The sequence below is a fragment of the Heterodontus francisci genome, chromosome 17, assembly GCF_036365525.1.
Source record: "Heterodontus francisci isolate sHetFra1 chromosome 17, sHetFra1.hap1, whole genome shotgun sequence".
Lineage (NCBI taxonomy): Eukaryota > Metazoa > Chordata > Chondrichthyes > Heterodontiformes > Heterodontidae > Heterodontus > Heterodontus francisci.
In genome coordinates this window covers 50,700,634-50,717,157 of record NC_090387.1, presented here as the reverse complement: position 1 = coordinate 50,717,157, position 16,524 = coordinate 50,700,634, and the positions used below count along the sequence as shown (strand labels likewise).

Genomic DNA, 16,524 nt, shown 5'->3' with positions numbered 1-16,524 from the left:
ACACTCGGACTTTTGTGTTCCATGTCAGTGCGCCATTTTCCCACACTCTCTTGGCCAGTCTGGACATAGCAGTGGAAGGCTTTCCCATGCGCTTGTTGATTTCTGCATCGAGAGACAGGTTACTGGTGATAGTTGAGCCTAGGTGGGTGAACTCTTGAACCACTTCCAGAGCGTGATCGCCGATATTGATGGATGGAGCATTTCTGACGTCCTGTCCCATGATGTTCGGTTTCTTGAGGCTGATGGTTAGGCCAAATTCGTTGCAGGCAGCCGCAAACCTGTCGTTGAGACTCTGCAGACACTCTTCAGTATGAGATGTTAAAGCAGCATCGTCAGCGAAGAGGAGTTCCCTGATGAGGACTTTCCATACTTTGGTCTTCGCTCTTAGACAGGCAAGGTTGAACAACCTGCCCCCTGATCTTGTGTGGAGGAAAATTCCTTCTTCTAAAGACTTGAACGCATGTGAAAGCAGCAGTGAGAAGAAAATCCCAAACAGTGTGGGTGCGAGAACACAGCCCTGTTTCATGCCACTCAGGATAGGAAAGTGGTCTGATGAGGTGCCGCTATGCTGAATTGTGCCTTTCATATTGTCATGGAATGAGGTGATGATACTTAGTAGCTTTGGTGGGCATCCAATCTTTTCTAGTAGTCTGAAGAGACCACATCTGCTGACGAGGTCAAAGGCTTTGGTGAGATCAATGAAAGCAATGTAGAGGGGCATCTGTTGTTCGCGGCATTTCTCCTGTATCTGACGAAGGGAGAACAGCATGTCAATGGTCGATCTCTCTGCACGAAAGCCACACTGTGCCTCAGGGTAGACGCACTCGGCCAGCTTCTGGAGCCTGTTTAAAGCGACTTGAGCAAAGACTTTCCCCACTATGCTGAGCAGAGAGATTCCACGGTAGTTGTTGCAGTCACCGCTGTCACCTTTGTTTTTATAGAGGATGATGATATTGGCATCGTGCATGTCCTGAGGTACTGCTCCCTTGTCCCAGCACAGGCAAAGCATTCATTGAGTGCTGAGAGTATAGCAGGCTTGGCACTCTTGATTATATCAGGGGTAATGCCATCCTTCCCAGGGGCTTTTCCGCTGGCCAAAGAATCAATGGCATCAGAGTTCCGACTTTGTTGGCTGTACGTCCAGCTCATCCATGACTGGCAGAGGCTGGGCTGCATTGAAGGCAGTCTCAGTGACAACATTCTCCCTGGAGTACAGTTCTAGGTAGTTCTCAACCCAGCGGTCCATTTGCTTGCATTGGTCAGTGATTGTGACCCCTGATTTAGATTTGAGGGGGGCGATCTTCTTGATGATACATCAGGGGACAATCTTCTTAATGCCTTTAACTTAATAAAATGTCCATGGCACTTCACAGGAGCATTATAAAACAAAATATGACACCGAGCCATGTAAGGAGATATTAAGTCAGATGACCAAAAGCTTGGTCAAGGAGTGTCTTAAAGGAGGTAAGTGAGGTAGTGAGGCAGAGAGGTGTAGGGAGGAAATTCCAGAGCTTAGGGCCTAGGCAACTGAAAGCACAGCCACCAATGGTGGAGCAATTAAAATCAGGGATGAAACAGGCCAGAATTAGAGGATTGCAGATTCTCGGAGCGCTATGGAACTAGAGGAGATTACAGAGATAGAGCGGGACGAGTCCATGAAGGGATTTGAAAACAGGATGAGCATTTTAAAAATCAAAACATTTCTTGACTGGGAGCCAATGTAGGTCAGCGAGCACAGGGGGTGATAGGTAAACAGAACTTGCTCCAAGTTAAGACATGGGCAGCAGAGTTTTGGATGGCCTAAAGATTATAAAAGGGTAGAATGTGGGCAAGCAGGGTTTCAGCAACAGATGAACTGAGACAGGGGTAAAGTCGGGCAATGTTACAGAAGTGGAAATAGGCGGTCTTATTAGTGTGGCAAATACGTGGTCAGAAGCTCATCACAGGGTCAAATGTGACACCAAGGTTGCGAACAAACTGGTTTAAACTCAGATTGTTGCCTGGGATAGGGATGGAGTTAGTAGCTAGGGAACAGAATTTGGAGCATACTGCACCAGGAGCTCATGCTAAAGGTTAGGCTATGTGGAGTCAGGGAATAGATAGCTGAATGGTTAGAAAACTGGGTAAAAAAAAAAATCAGGAAGTACAGATTAGGGGTAAAAGGTAATTACCTATATTGGAGGAAGGTAGAAAGCAGGGTTCCACAACCATCAGTGCGGGGACCACTGTTACTCATAATTTACAATAATGATTTGGATTTAAAAACAAGTAACTCGATATCAAGATTTGCAGATACCACCAAACTGCAGGTATGGCTAACACTAAGAAAGAATGTAACATAATACAAGAAGACAACAAAAACGTGCAAAACTTGGCAAATTAACTTTCACATAGATAAATGCACTTTGGTTGGAAAAAACTGAAACATTATCTATATCTTAAAAGAAGAAACTAAATGAGGCAAAAGAATCTAGGAATACAAGTCAACAAAAAAAATCATTAAAAGCAGCATTGATGATTTGCAAAGCAATTAAAATATTAACAAAGCTTTTAGATTTATTTCTAGGGGTATAGATTCAAAATTAGTGAAGTAATAGTAAACTTGTATCGGACCCTGGTCAGGCTGTACTTAAGAGTACTGTGTACAGTTCTGGTCTCCATACTATACTGTAAGCACTGGAGAAAGTGCAACGGTTTTCAAGGTTGGTACCTGAATTGAGAGATTACACTATCAGAAAAGACTGAATAAACTGGGGCCTTTTTCTTTCGAAAAGGAGAAGACTTAGAGTTGACCTAAGAGAGGTGTTTAAAATTATGAATGGGTTTGACAGCGTAGACATGGAGAGAACGTTTCCACTTGTGGGAGAATCTAAAACAAGATATTTACTATAATATACTATATTAAATCCAATAGGGAAATAAGGAGAAATTTCTTTACTCAGAGTGGTTAGAGCATGGAACGCACTACCATAGGAATTGGTTGAGGTAGATAGCTTAGATACTTTCAAAAGGAAGCTAGAGGAGTACATGAGAGAAAATGGAATAGAAAGATATGCTGAAAGGCTGAAATGAAGCAGATGGAAAGGGAAGAAACTTGCTTGTGGTAGAAATACGAGCAACTGCAGTAACATGTGCATATAACATAGGATAGGTAAATAAAATGGGTACACTTTATTGATGTTTATTTCAAGAATTTTGTTCTAATGGCGCAGAAAAGTAGTATACCGTCTCATATAGCTGGAACAATAATACTTCATATAAAATGGTTTTCCTCCATGGAGTACTGGAAAATCACTATATTTTAATATATTGTATTAAATACATTTTACAAATGTAGGCATAAATTGATATTTTCAAGCATGCCTTCTAATGACCCGGGTTCAGTTCTGGGTACTGCCTGTGCGGAGTTTGCAAGTTCTCCCTGTGACCACGTGAGTTTCCGCCAGGTGCTCCGGTTTCCTCCCACAGCCAAAGACTTGCAGGTTGTTAGGTAATTGGCCATTGTAAATTGCCCCTACTGTAGGTAGGTGGTAGAGGATGTGGTAGGGAATATGGGATTAATGTAGGATTAGTATAAATGGGTGGTTGTTGGTCGGCACAGACTCGGTGGGCCGAAGGGCCTGTTTCAGTGCTGTATCTCTAACTATAAAATATAAATATAAATATATGAACAGTTACACTGTACCTTACATTCTGGTGCCTCTTCACATACAAGCTGTGGAAATTATCACGCTTGTGTGGATAATAGTTACTTTCCTTCAAACGTTCAATAATAGCTAGTTTCATTTCCATAGATATATAAACGGGCAACACTGATAACAGCAGGCTTTCCTGGAGTAAAACAATTAGAGGCAGGGTAATCATAAATACTATTTTCAATATTTTATTGCCAATAAAGATTTAGCATTGCACTTAATTTAATAAAAGCAATACTCTTTGAACACTTGTTAATTTTATTCATTATAAACGAACCTCACTGTTCGGGAATGTCCCACTTTGTCAGCATTAAGCGCACCCAAGCCTAGAATAACTAGATTTTCAGACACCCTCCACACTCCCCGCCCAACAACTTGCCTACCACGTTTCTGCATTTCCAAAGCGGACATCCCACAAATCCTTTGGGTGGCAATTACACAAAATTCTGTATGTTGTTTGTACTGTGGGGCCTCCCGAACATTAGCGGTAATCAACTGAATCTGAGCTTCAGGTAGGGAGCTTTACCTGTCAGAAATGCATATTGGGAACTCAAGCATGCCTTGCATGTGATTTTTCAACTATTTAAAGTAACAGTCCTAAAACCATGCGACACTTGCACAAATTTGCAATAAGCTCTCCCAGCAGGTGAGACCCTCTGGCAGAAACCCAGAGTTGGACAATTACTCGGGTAGAAGTTAGGTGAAAACCACAAAAGCAAGGAAGTTATAGCAAACCTTTATAAAACAGGGCATCATGCCACGCCCCCACCTGCCAAGAATGAGGCACATTAATTTTGTCATGAACATTGATTTTAAACTGTTACTGGAATGAAGAAAGGACTTGTTAAACAGATCAGCCTTGGCCAGAAATGACATTTGCATATGAACCATTCCCTGACACATTCAATCCACAATGGACCTTGATCACCAGGTACTGTGTCTAAGAGGAGCATTCCAGAGACTCCTAAGGTGATACAATCCAAGACATGGTCAGACCAGTTAGTCACATGACTAACCTGCTTGGCAACCTGGATTTTTCTGAATTGTACAAACAGTCTGAACTCAGAGTGCCTGTTTGCTCCTGGACTAAGAAGATCTCTCCTGCCTGCTCCCATCTCTTTCTCACAAGCCTCTGAATCCACCGAAAACACATGAATCGCAAGAGAGAAAAGTCTCCTACAGCAAACAAGATTTGAGAAGAATACTGGGTCCCAACGAAAAGCAAGATCTACCTACAATCAAGGACTCTACAGTGAGCTCGAAGAACCATGACAAAAACTCTTCAGATATTGCCTCAAACCTTTCCACTTCTGTTTCTTCTGCTCTTTTCTGTCTCTATTTGCATGTGTACATCTTGTATGCATGCTCGCATGGGCGCGTTGTGTATCCGTAGGCATCAACCGAATTAGAGTTTACGTTCAAGTTGAATAAATTTCAATCTTCCTTCTTTAAAGCTAAGAAAATCTGTTTGTACTAGTTTCTTTGCCTTATAATTGGAAAGCAGTGAACAATGATTCACCAGGGGGGAGCTAAAAACACGGTGTGTTTAAAATTAAACCCTGTTACGGTAAGACCAGGTGAAGGCTGAGAGGAACCCCTGGACATCTTTCTCACCTGGTCGTAACAGAAATTTGGGTGCTAGCATCTGGATTTGACTCACAGACAAATGAGAGAAATTGGAAGTGGGAAGCCAAATTATTTCCAATCAAAAAAGAGCAAGATTTTAATACAGGTTTTGTTGTGGTTGTGTGTGCTTGAATACTAACATGTTTGCAACTGAAGCGAGTAGCACCCCAAGCCAGAGTGAAGCAACTTGGGATAAGTTAAAAGCACTGTCTATGGAGGAGTTGAGGAAAATGGCTGATCGCTGTGGGATCACTCTATGTGGTGTTATGATCCTGTAGTTTTTTTTTCCCGGGCAGAATGCGATGTGCCTTTAAGGCTGAAAAAGAGAGCCGTACTGCTTTAAGGCAGCAAGCTCAAGACTGAGTCAAACAGTGCATTCTCGTTGCCTTGGATACAGCCATTCAGACTGAGCATCGAGAGATACATTTGTTACAATTTAATTTTGAACTGGCTTATAGTGCAAACAGCCTGTTCTAACAGGGGACACAGACAGACAGCTGTATGTTAGCACCTGAAAGAAGGGCTTTCAGTCCATTTAAACTAAAAGAAGAGAATTTAGTTTGTTTATTTATTATTCTCTCAAAATTCTAAAAAGTCAAGCCAAAACAGAGATCTCTGATAATTTAAACTGAAGGAAGGGAAGTTAGACTGTGACAATCTTTCATCCCTCAAAATTCTAAAGCCAGATTGAATGTGAAGGCATTACAGTGAGTGCAGAAACGATTTACGAAAGTGGTTCCAGGGATGAAGGACTTCAGTTACGTGGATAGATTCGAAAAACATAGGAAATAGGAGCAGTAGTAGGCCATTCAACCCCTCAAGCCTGCTCTGCCATTCTACTAGATCATGGCTGATCTTCTCCCTCAATGCCATTTTCCCACACTATTCCCATATTCCTTGATATCTTTAATCTCTAGAAATTTATCGCTCTGTCTCATAATGACTGAGACTCCACTGCCCTCTGGGGTGCAGAATTCCACAGAATCACCACCCTGAGTGAAGAAATTCCTCCTCATCTCAGTCCTAAATGGCCTACCTCTTATTCTGAGACAAGCTTGGGTTGTTCTCCTTCGAGAATGAAGATTAAGAGGAGATTTGATAGAGGTTCAAAATCATGAGGGGGTCTGGGCAGAGTAAATAGGGAGAAACTGCTACCATTGGGAGAAGGGTCGAGAACCAAATGACACCGATTTAAGATGGATGGCAAAAGAATCAAAAGCAACATGAGGAAAAACCTTTTTACGCAATGAGTAGTTAGGATCTGGAACACACTGCCTGAGAGTACAGCGGAGGCAGATTCAATCGTGGCTTTAAAAAGGGAATTGGATAATTATCAGAATAGAAAAAATCTGCAGGACTACAGGGAAAAAGGTGGGGGAATGGCACCAGCTGAATTACTTTTGCAAAGAACCAGCATGTACACAACAGGCTGAATGGCCTCCTTCTGTGCTATAACCATTCTATGATTCTATGAAAAACTTAGAGACTCTTAGAGCTGGCAGATATGAAAGACGTTTACCCACTGATCTATACTGGACTTAAACCCAGAGATTAAATGACAGTGATTTATCCAACTGGCCCACCCAGTTTCCCACTCCTGTTCTGTTCCCCATGTTGAAATGTATCAATCAAGCCTAATAATGCTTCAAAACAATACTAAAGTATGAACCATTCTCATTAGTTTTACGGTGCAATTAGACTACAACTGTAGCGTTGATTTTAAGTGGCTTCACAGCTTTGCGAGACACTAATGTTGCCGTGTAAATCCAATGGCAGAATTTGACCGGATTACAAAAGGCAATAGTGAGAGCCTCCCTAGGGCACTTCATTTGACACCTCAAACATAATAACTCCAGTCTAGAGCCACCCATACTTCCTAAACCTTTGAAATATATCCGTTAAGGGAAGGAAAATTTGAGTTCCAAGCAGCCAAGAGCCAGTCAACATAAACAGGATGCTGTCTTACTGGATGAACACTGCAGCTGTTTTATAATAACTGCAGCTGGCAATGCTCAGATATGTACCCCATTTAATAATTATGGCCTCATAAATAATACTTTGTGAAATTAGCAAAGCTCATTAACTTTATGGTAATAATAATTTTAACCTATTTATCCAATTACATAGGAACATAGAAGCAGGAGTAGGCCATTCAGCCCATCCAGCCTGCTCCGCCATTCAATATGATCATGGCTGATTATCCACTTTAATGCCTTTTTCCCCACACTATCCCCATATCCCTTTATATCATTGGTATTTAGAAATCTGTCAGTCAATCTCTGCTTTAAACATACTCAATGATTGAGCTTCCACAGCCCTCTGGGGTAGAGAATTCCAAAGATCAGATTTAATCAGAGAATGGCACATTGTGCTGATAGAAATGTCATCCACATAACCTGTCTATAGGTATATTAATCTTAGTGAAAGTTTAAAGTACATAGCAATATTTACATTAAAAAATGTTTCTCTCCACTTTCAAAAATTATTGGAAAATTTAACCCACTTTTTAAATCACAATCCTATCAAACAGAAGTTGGAAAATAGAATTAACATTGCATTATTCTCCACAATAAAACTCTCCTCTTGTGTATGAAGTAGAAATAAATCTTGCAACATTATTACCCTCACCTGTTCTTTTTTCTTAATATCCAACTGCATTCTTATTTGGATGCAGCTTAAAGTGTCTTCGAAAGTTTGCTCTAAGGCACGTTCCATAGAAAGCTTATGAAAAAAGCCAACCAAGCAACCACACAAAAATATCACAGCATTGGAAACCAACTGGAATAACAAAAACAACAATGTTAATATTCAAATACTGTATCTAATTTGCCTAATGCGTTGCTTGCCTAACATTTAATAAACACAACTCTTTATAAAGGGTTTTTTATACTTTGATAACATTTTTTATTAACTAATTGTATTTTTCTGCTTTCAAAATGCAGTGAAACCTTCTTCTATGCAATGAGAGTAGATTAACTTGTAGGGAGGCTTAAAAATTATCAAAGCTAAATTAGCTTAATGAGTACTGGCAACGTTAGTGTCTAATAAGTTTTGTTCATGGATGTTAAATACCTAGTAGTTGAAGGTAATAGGGTGAACAGGTGTTGGGTATTGATGTTTATTGTACTCGGATGTATAAAGAGCCAGCCAACACTGGCTGGAGATTGTTAGGAGTGGTGTAGTGAGGTCTATGGTAAGCAATAAACAGTCTCCACCAAAGTATCCTAGTCTCAGTGTCTTCTTCACAAACCAGCTTGGAAGTTTCTCTAACAGACAGGCAGCTCACTGATTGTGGGGTGGGCAGAGCTAGAAATAGGCATTTATAGGAAGAAGGAGGATACAATCTGGGAGGAAAGGGTACTGAGCAGCAGACAGCAGATGGTAATTTCTGTGGAGACAGGTGCACTGCCCTATAAAAATCAGTGCCACAGGTTTGTTTTAAAGATGTATGAGAGGAGCCTCCAATAATTCAATTCATGACTGGCAGTTAGGTCACCCTGTAGCACCTGAAAGTTGCATTAAGGTTCCACATACGGCCCCAGTTTATATATTGTAATAAAGTTCCTGCCCGTTTTGGGTTGCAACTCTTTCCATCCATTTCGAGGCCAACTCCAAAATTGAGTCAGGTGGACCTTCGGGGTGGCCAGTAGGCTTTTTGGGAAAAGCTTCTTCTGCTTACCATGAATGGGATGGTAGGCAGATGAAAAGCATGCCATTAAGATCATTTTATTTGCATTCCAGTCTCGTCATGACAACTAACTTCTTTAGTGATTGGTTCTGCCAATCCATAGTCATGCTTGAGAAATTGCAATGCAGTATCTCTGGTTGGCAAGAGCAATGGTTGAGCCTTTTGCCCAGTTGTCTATATAATCGTATTACACCAGGTGTGAGCAGCTCCATTGATCAAAGTGTTGTTGGGAAAAAAAAGTCTAAAGAACTGCAAATTTTGTTTTACAAAACCAAATTTGCAGTTCGTTCAAGCAGTATTTCTTGATACCAGCTCCATAAACTGGTTCAGCATTTTTAACAACTTGGAGGCTCAAAGTTGATTGCACAAAGCATTTTTAAGATCAAATGCTCATCTTCACAAAGCCTATTAAAAACAATAACAGTTTCCTAATCAAACTCGAATAATGTGTTAGGGACTGGTATTGAATAGATTACCCAAATGCAGATTACACAAAGGGCACAAAACATCAGTTTGTAATGAACTGACACATCCCCACTCTGTTGCAACCAAGTGAATTCTACACAAACATTGGCATTGCTTGTACTTTCAAACTCCTAAACAACTGGGTAAATACAACTAAAATGTTGTGCTACAATTATTACATTGCTCAGACATTTGTCCTTGAAGATGAGCAGTAGCTATTTATCCTTAATGATATATTGAAAAAAAGACCTTAGTTTAAAAAAATAAACATTATAATTTCTTAAAAAAAAGATTCCATTCCATGTTTTCAATTGATCTGTAACTATAGCCTATCTTTAGCTTTAACAACTGTAGAGAAATTCTAGGACTAAAGGAATTAGATTTCCAAAGCTCCTCTTTATAGGAATAAGGAAATATGACATCCTAGAAGTACATTTGATTATGAGTATGTTTAATTTAGCAAAATTGACTAAATACCTTTCCAAATTATGCTAGTACTAAACACTCCTTACTTTAAGGCTAGAGTTGGACTGCTTGAGCTGATTCTGATAGAAAACTGTCAAGTATATAGTGAACTACACAAGTAGTAAACTTATAGTGAAGGATCCCTTATCGATCCATATGTTTTATTTTTGCACTGTATATAGTCTCCTTTCTGAGCAATCACAATCACACTTCAACAAAAAAAAAATTCTAAGTTTTACAGACTTCTCTCCTAAGCTTCAGGGTCTGATGGTGATCAGCAACAGCAAAACACAGTTTTGCCCTTGAGTTCAACAAAGCCAGACGGGAACAAGAAGCATGTCTGCTCCCTCAGAGAGCTGGCAAAATAGTCCCTTTGTTTCCCATATTTCCAACTGTTTCTTCTACTAGCTCACCGAACACAAAGACCAGGATTATGTGAGGCCACCTGAGGTAGGGTCAGAGGCGGCAGGGCACAGAGTATTGTGATGGGTGGCAGGGCGGAAGGCCCATCGCCCTGCAATCTTCCTAGGGGCAAGATAGGCCAACAGCCTTCCCACCCAGAGGTCAATTGAGGCCCTTAAGTGGCCTATTATTGGCCAATTAAGGGCGTCTTCCCCCCGCTGCTGGGATCTTACCATGGAGGACCCCCCCACGGGAACCATCCTCCTCCCCCTGGACTGCATGACCACCCCCTTGCTGGGGCCTTCTGGACTGGCCCCAGCAGCCTCGCCTCACCTACCTCTGTTCCAGGGTTCCAGTGCGAGGCCTGGGTCCATGGCCTCTGCAGTACTGGCAGTAGCCACTACTCTCAGTGGCGCTGCCAATACTGCCGAGCTGCTGGGCCTCTGATTGGCCGGCAGCTCGTGGAGGGACGGGGATCCCGCCTCCTGAAACTTTGATTTAAAAAGACTGGAGGATCATTCCAGGGAGGGCATGAAAAGGCAGAGGTGAGGTTTCCCCCACCTTCTCAGCCTGGCAACAGGAGCCCCGCTTCCAGCACAAAATCCAGCCCGATCTGTGCAGCAGATCATCATTTCCATTGCCAGTCTTTTTGTAGATGTACTACCTCTTTGAAGTGCAAGAGGATGAGTTGCAATTTGGCATCAGGGCTTGGTGACCCATATGTTACAAAATAGTATAGCCTCAGACTCACTGTGAACAATGCCACAAAAAATCTACTGGTAGTTTGTGGTAAAATAAAATATAAGCAACATGTGTTACATAGAGAACCCAGAATGTGTTGCAAAGCTGAAATGCAATCAAGAAGTTTTTTTTAAGCCAAAGCACATGAATGGGTTTTGAATGACTTATGGTGATCAAAATTTTGTGTAACAGCCTTGTATACTTTGCCTGCCACTTATGTTCCCAGATGATACTAAACTAGGCAGAGTAGTTGAGCCAGAGAAAACAGCCAGGGAGCCTACAAAACGAGTTACATAAAGTCTCCACAATGCTGTCAACTGAAACTTCCTACTGACAAATGCAAGGTAGTATACATTGGAAAAAAAAACAAATGTCACAAGTATATTATGTATGCTGCAGAAATAGCAAAATGTGAAATGGAAATGAATCTGCAGGTGTGTCAGTAGATTCACCATTTGGTATATCGAATCACTGTGGACAGAAGGTGATTGAAAGCTGATCTTAGGGAAGTATACAAGATAATAAATGACAACGATAAATAGGAGTAGGAGTACTAGTTCAAGATTTTGAGAGATACTAGAGCAATGGAACCGGTGAAAGGGAAATTCACAAAAAAAGTTGGGAAGAACATTTTCTTGTAAAAAATAATCAACATTTGGAATGATCTTCCAGGTAAAAAAGTGGAGGAGTGGAGTTAAAAACCTGGAGTTAAATTATTTGATGGGGAAATATTTTATTGTTTCTCCACTGCTTAAGAGTAAACATTTTGTTTATTGTCATATGCCATCCTTCACTATTAAAAATCATATTTATAACAATGTTCATTTTATCCTAAGAAATATAACAACATTTCATCATACAACATTTTGCGGCTGGGCTTTTTTATAAATTCTCTCATTTGCATCCTTCCACACATTATTTAAGTATCTTATATACCAAATACATAAAGTGAAATTCAGTACATTTGCCTCTCACTTATTAATATATCACCATTTTTGATATGTACATGTGTTACACCTACACCAAGCATGTGGTTTTGATTCAGACCGATGGTAAGTTCAAAAAAAGAGAGGGCTTTACAAAACAGTTAAAAAGTTAGTAAGGGAGACTCACCTGACAAACTAGGCAATTTGTTAATTTAGTTACAGTTGAGAGATGAATACTGAGGGTAACAATATGAGAGACGGATGACAGGACACTGGCAATGATGGCATCCCGCATACATAATGGCAGCATTGTATACAAAACAAAGACAATGTACAAAAAGAATGGCACCTTAAAGAAAACAGAAAATTAGGTTTATTGTTGAAAACTATAACCACTGTAAAACCACTTTCTGAACAGAACTTCTTTTTGCTCTTTACATTGCAAGACAATTTTTAAAAATATCCTTTCTGCATTGTTCCTTCAACAATGGCGAGAAGTGATCTACTCCCATGCCTTTGCCGAGTGCTTGCAAAACAGTTGCTAGGAGGTATGCAAGAGTGCTCGCAATTGTATCTCACTCCTCTGTGAGATGTCATTTTGTTTAAAGAAGTAGTCTGATATTTCCACCCATAAACAACAATAAGTTGCAGAGCAGGGAAAGCACAGGCACAAATCTGATTCCTCCCATGTGCTGAGCCACTGCACTCTGACATCATAAAGGGAAAGGATTACAGACTTAAAAATCACTACAATGACTGGAAGTAATTATGTTGTTAGTTCCTTAAAAATATTCCCCTAGATTTAATCAAATGCAATGATATGCTACATCATAACAAATATACACAGCAGAGTTGGTGGGGCGTCCCTTTTACATGTTTGCTTTTGGCAGTGGTGAGTGTAACTGGAACGTATTGTGTTCATCATCCAGAATTTCACTTGTTGCAACATCTAAATGGTTCTTAAAAGGATTCCAGGGTGTCCGCCTGGATTAATTGGCACTGATCAATGTGTGAAGAACGTCCTGGAATTGGGCTTAAATTTGCTTTTTTACTAGTTTGAACCTGTGTACCCTTGACATGCTCTCTCAATTTAGTTTAAAATAATTTTCTAGATTTACATTTTTCATTTTGTTACTATCGTTTGTAATTTTATAAATTCACATCTCAGATGCTCCCTTTGAAGGCTGAAACAACCAAGGAGCTGATTTCTGCATGCCTACTACCCCATGGAAGACAATGGTTGGCAAATTGATTTTTTTTTAAATGACAAGTCCCCGCCCAACTCTATTTTTGAGCAGACCACAAAATAAACGGTAAGCTCCTGCCCGAAACAGGCAGTAGCCTTATTAAATATTATTGTCAGGGTCTTGCACCAGTTGTAGGACACTGTCGTGATTTTTGTGAATCAATGGGTGAGGAGTGCATCACCCATGCCCTGCTCATTGGACCCTAGCATTAGTTGTCTAACCAACAGTCCTTAAAGGGACCATGACAGGCCACTCCAACAGCTGAAATTTTGTTTCCTTGCACTGGTGTAGGATCAGGAGTTGCAGGAGTCCTGGTCCCCCAAAAAATACAGTGGCCTGCTGCTGGCTCCTGAGCACTACCCACTACCCAATCACCACACTGGCATCATCTCTCTCTACCCCCAGATCAAAACTGTTAGCTGGCTCACTCCCACATACAACATCGAGTTGCCTCAAAGTGTCCATTTGTAGATCACGGCTTTGTGGCTGCATACTAATGAGGTCCAACCATCAGGATGGTTCAGGCCTCGCACTGCTGTGATCTCTCAGGCAACGTAATCGCACATCCAATTACGACAGTAAAGTCAACCTCCAAATCTTCGCCAGTCCTTTCCTCCTAACTCAGACGTCTAACATTAGGGACTGAATTTTTGGGAGTCAGGAATGGCGTCAGTTGCAGGACGATGTTTCCAGAGCTAGCAACATTAACGAGGGCGGTGAGAGGGCAGGACGGGGATCCCATTCTCCTCCTCACTCAGGCCAATTAAAGTATTTAAAAAGCTGGTTAAAGTGGGTGCTTGGATTTCAGGAGCTGTCTGTTGCAGATCTGAGGAAGGAAGGTGGCTACAGAATGGGCAATCAATCACGTACCTCAGGGCATCACCCCAGCCCCATAAGTGGGTCAACGAGACAAGGGGGGGAATACAGCATTTGGTAAGTAGGTACCCTTGGCACTGCACAGGTGGCAGGGATAGTGGGCACTCACACTTGAGCATTGAACGGGGTCAGCACCCCCTGGCATCGCAGAGATAGAAGAGCAGGGGAAAGGCGACCACCAGTCCATCATAAGGTCTGAGCTGGAGATGTTTGCTGATGATTGCAGTGTTCAGTTCCATTCAAAACTCATCGGATAACGAAGCAGTCCATGCTCACATGTAGCAAGACAGTGACACTATTTAGGTTTGGACAGATAAGTGGCAAGTACTATTCAAGCAACACAAGCATCAGGCAATGATCATCTACAGCAAGCGAGAATCTAACCATCACCCTCTGACATTCAATGGCATTACCATCACACAATCCCCCACTATCAACATTCTGGGGGGGGTCATTATTGTCTAGACACTTAACTGGATCAACCATATAAGTACTGTGGCTACAAGTGCAGGTTGGTGGCGGAGTATTCTGTGGTGAGTGGCTCACCTCCTGACTCCCCACAGCCTTTCCACCATCTACAAGGCACAAATCAGGAGTGTAATGGCATTCGCTCCACTTGCCTGGATGAATGCAGGTCCAATAACACTCAAGAAACTTAACACCATCCAGGATAAAGCAACTTGCATGACACCACCGCATCCACCACCTTAAACATTCACTTCCTCCACCACCAGCACCATGTGGCTGCAGTGTGTACCAAATGCAAGATGCATGACAGCAACTTGCCAAGGTTTTTTCGAAAGTACCTCCTAAACCCATGACCTCTACTGCCTGGAAGACAAAGTGTGGCAGGCGCATGAGAACACGACCACCTGCAAATTACCCTTCAAGTCACACAGCATCCTGGCTTGGAAATATATCCCCATTTCTTCATAGTCACTGGGCCAAGATCCTAGAACTCCTTATGTAACAGCACTATGGCCTGGGGCCTGTCACTCCAGAATTGGCCTTTATAGCCACTCCAGGCGCTGCTTCACAAACCACTGACCACCTCCAGGCGCGTATCCATTGTCTCTCGAGATAAGGAGGCCCAAAAGAATGGCCTGGGGCAGGGGGGTGGGGTGTGGGTGCAGGGGAGGGGACTGCAGTGGTTCAAGAAGGCAGCTCACTACCACCTTCTCAAGGGCAATTAGTGTTGGGCAATAAATGCTGGCCTTGTCAGTAACGGTCATATCCAATGAATGATTGAAAAAAACCCAAATGGGTGTCAGTTTAACGTCTCATCTGAAGGATCGCCCCTCGAACAATGCAGCACTGCACTGAAGTTTCAGCTTAGATCATGTGCTCCATATCAAGAATCTGACTTGATTTTGTGACTTTATTCAGTGTTTACCAACTAAGCAAACTGATACAACTATAGGCTTGAAAAGTTAAAAGCAAATTTCAGAGTGGTTGTAATCTCAAATTTAATAAATTGCCCCTTGACAAATCTGGAAAAGTGAACACATTTCACTTAAGAGACACATTGGGGTGGAGTTTCTGCAAGCATTCTCCCAGTCTCCCGTTGGAACTTCAGCAAAAAACCCCAGCGTAAACCAATCTTCTGTCAAAAATATAGCAGAAGAACCCCTTCAGAAATTCTACCCCAAGTAATTTAATAGAAAACAAAATACCACTATAACAGATTTTTAAAATTGAAATGAACCATACCTGGTCCCAAGCAGAGATAGTTGCATCAGTAAAGATGAAAACATACCCCATGGTAAGAAGACAAACCCAAATGACTAATGCAAATATGTTCATCCATCTTTGAAATAACGACTCGATGCAGGCAAGAATAAAAATTACTATAAATATGCCCAAAGCAGTGCATAATGTAACAAAAAACTGAAGGTGGATCTGATCTTTCTGTTTGAAAGAAAAATGCATAATTAATGTAAATTATAGATGACATGTTTTCCATTTTTGAAGCATCAACATTCTTTTATATAATGTTATTCATTACCACAACAGCATGAAAGACTTGGCCACAGTAACTATTTCTGTGCCATATCAAAATACATCAGCACTTTTCAGTAATTCAAAAGCTAAATTATCTAGACCTGTGTTTGATAAGTCGATACTGGGCCCAACAAATTCAGCATTAATATTTAAAGAGAAATACTCCCATCCTTCAGAATTTTACTTAAAAACTACCCACCCCCATTTCTTAAAGTATAGAATTTATATATTAAAATAGCAAAAACCTCCAGATGGCCATTTGAAATTGAATTGATTTTCTACAAATGGACACAATAGAAGTGTCACATATGCCCTATATCCTCTTTTTAAAAAATGTGAGAACACCTTTTATCTGTAATTAATTGATTACTAAAACTAGGGATGCATGATTC

The 16,524-nt window shown here is 41.2% G+C and overlaps 1 protein-coding gene across 2 annotated transcripts in view; it reads right to left on the bottom strand.

Moving 5' to 3' along the window:
- adcy7 (adenylate cyclase 7) overlaps nt 1-16,524 on the bottom strand; it is a 176,863-nt gene that overhangs the window by 57,198 nt on the left and 103,141 nt on the right. For both annotated transcript variants that reach the window (XM_068049414.1, XM_068049415.1), the window contains 4 exons: nt 15,842-16,039; nt 12,196-12,357; nt 7,950-8,099; nt 3,686-3,831 (listed from right to left, as the gene is read on the bottom strand). In XM_068049414.1, coding sequence (XP_067905515.1) covers nt 3,686-3,831; nt 7,950-8,099; nt 12,196-12,357; nt 15,842-16,039 — 656 coding nt within the window. The remainder of the gene's footprint in view (nt 1-3,685; nt 3,832-7,949; nt 8,100-12,195; nt 12,358-15,841; nt 16,040-16,524) is intronic.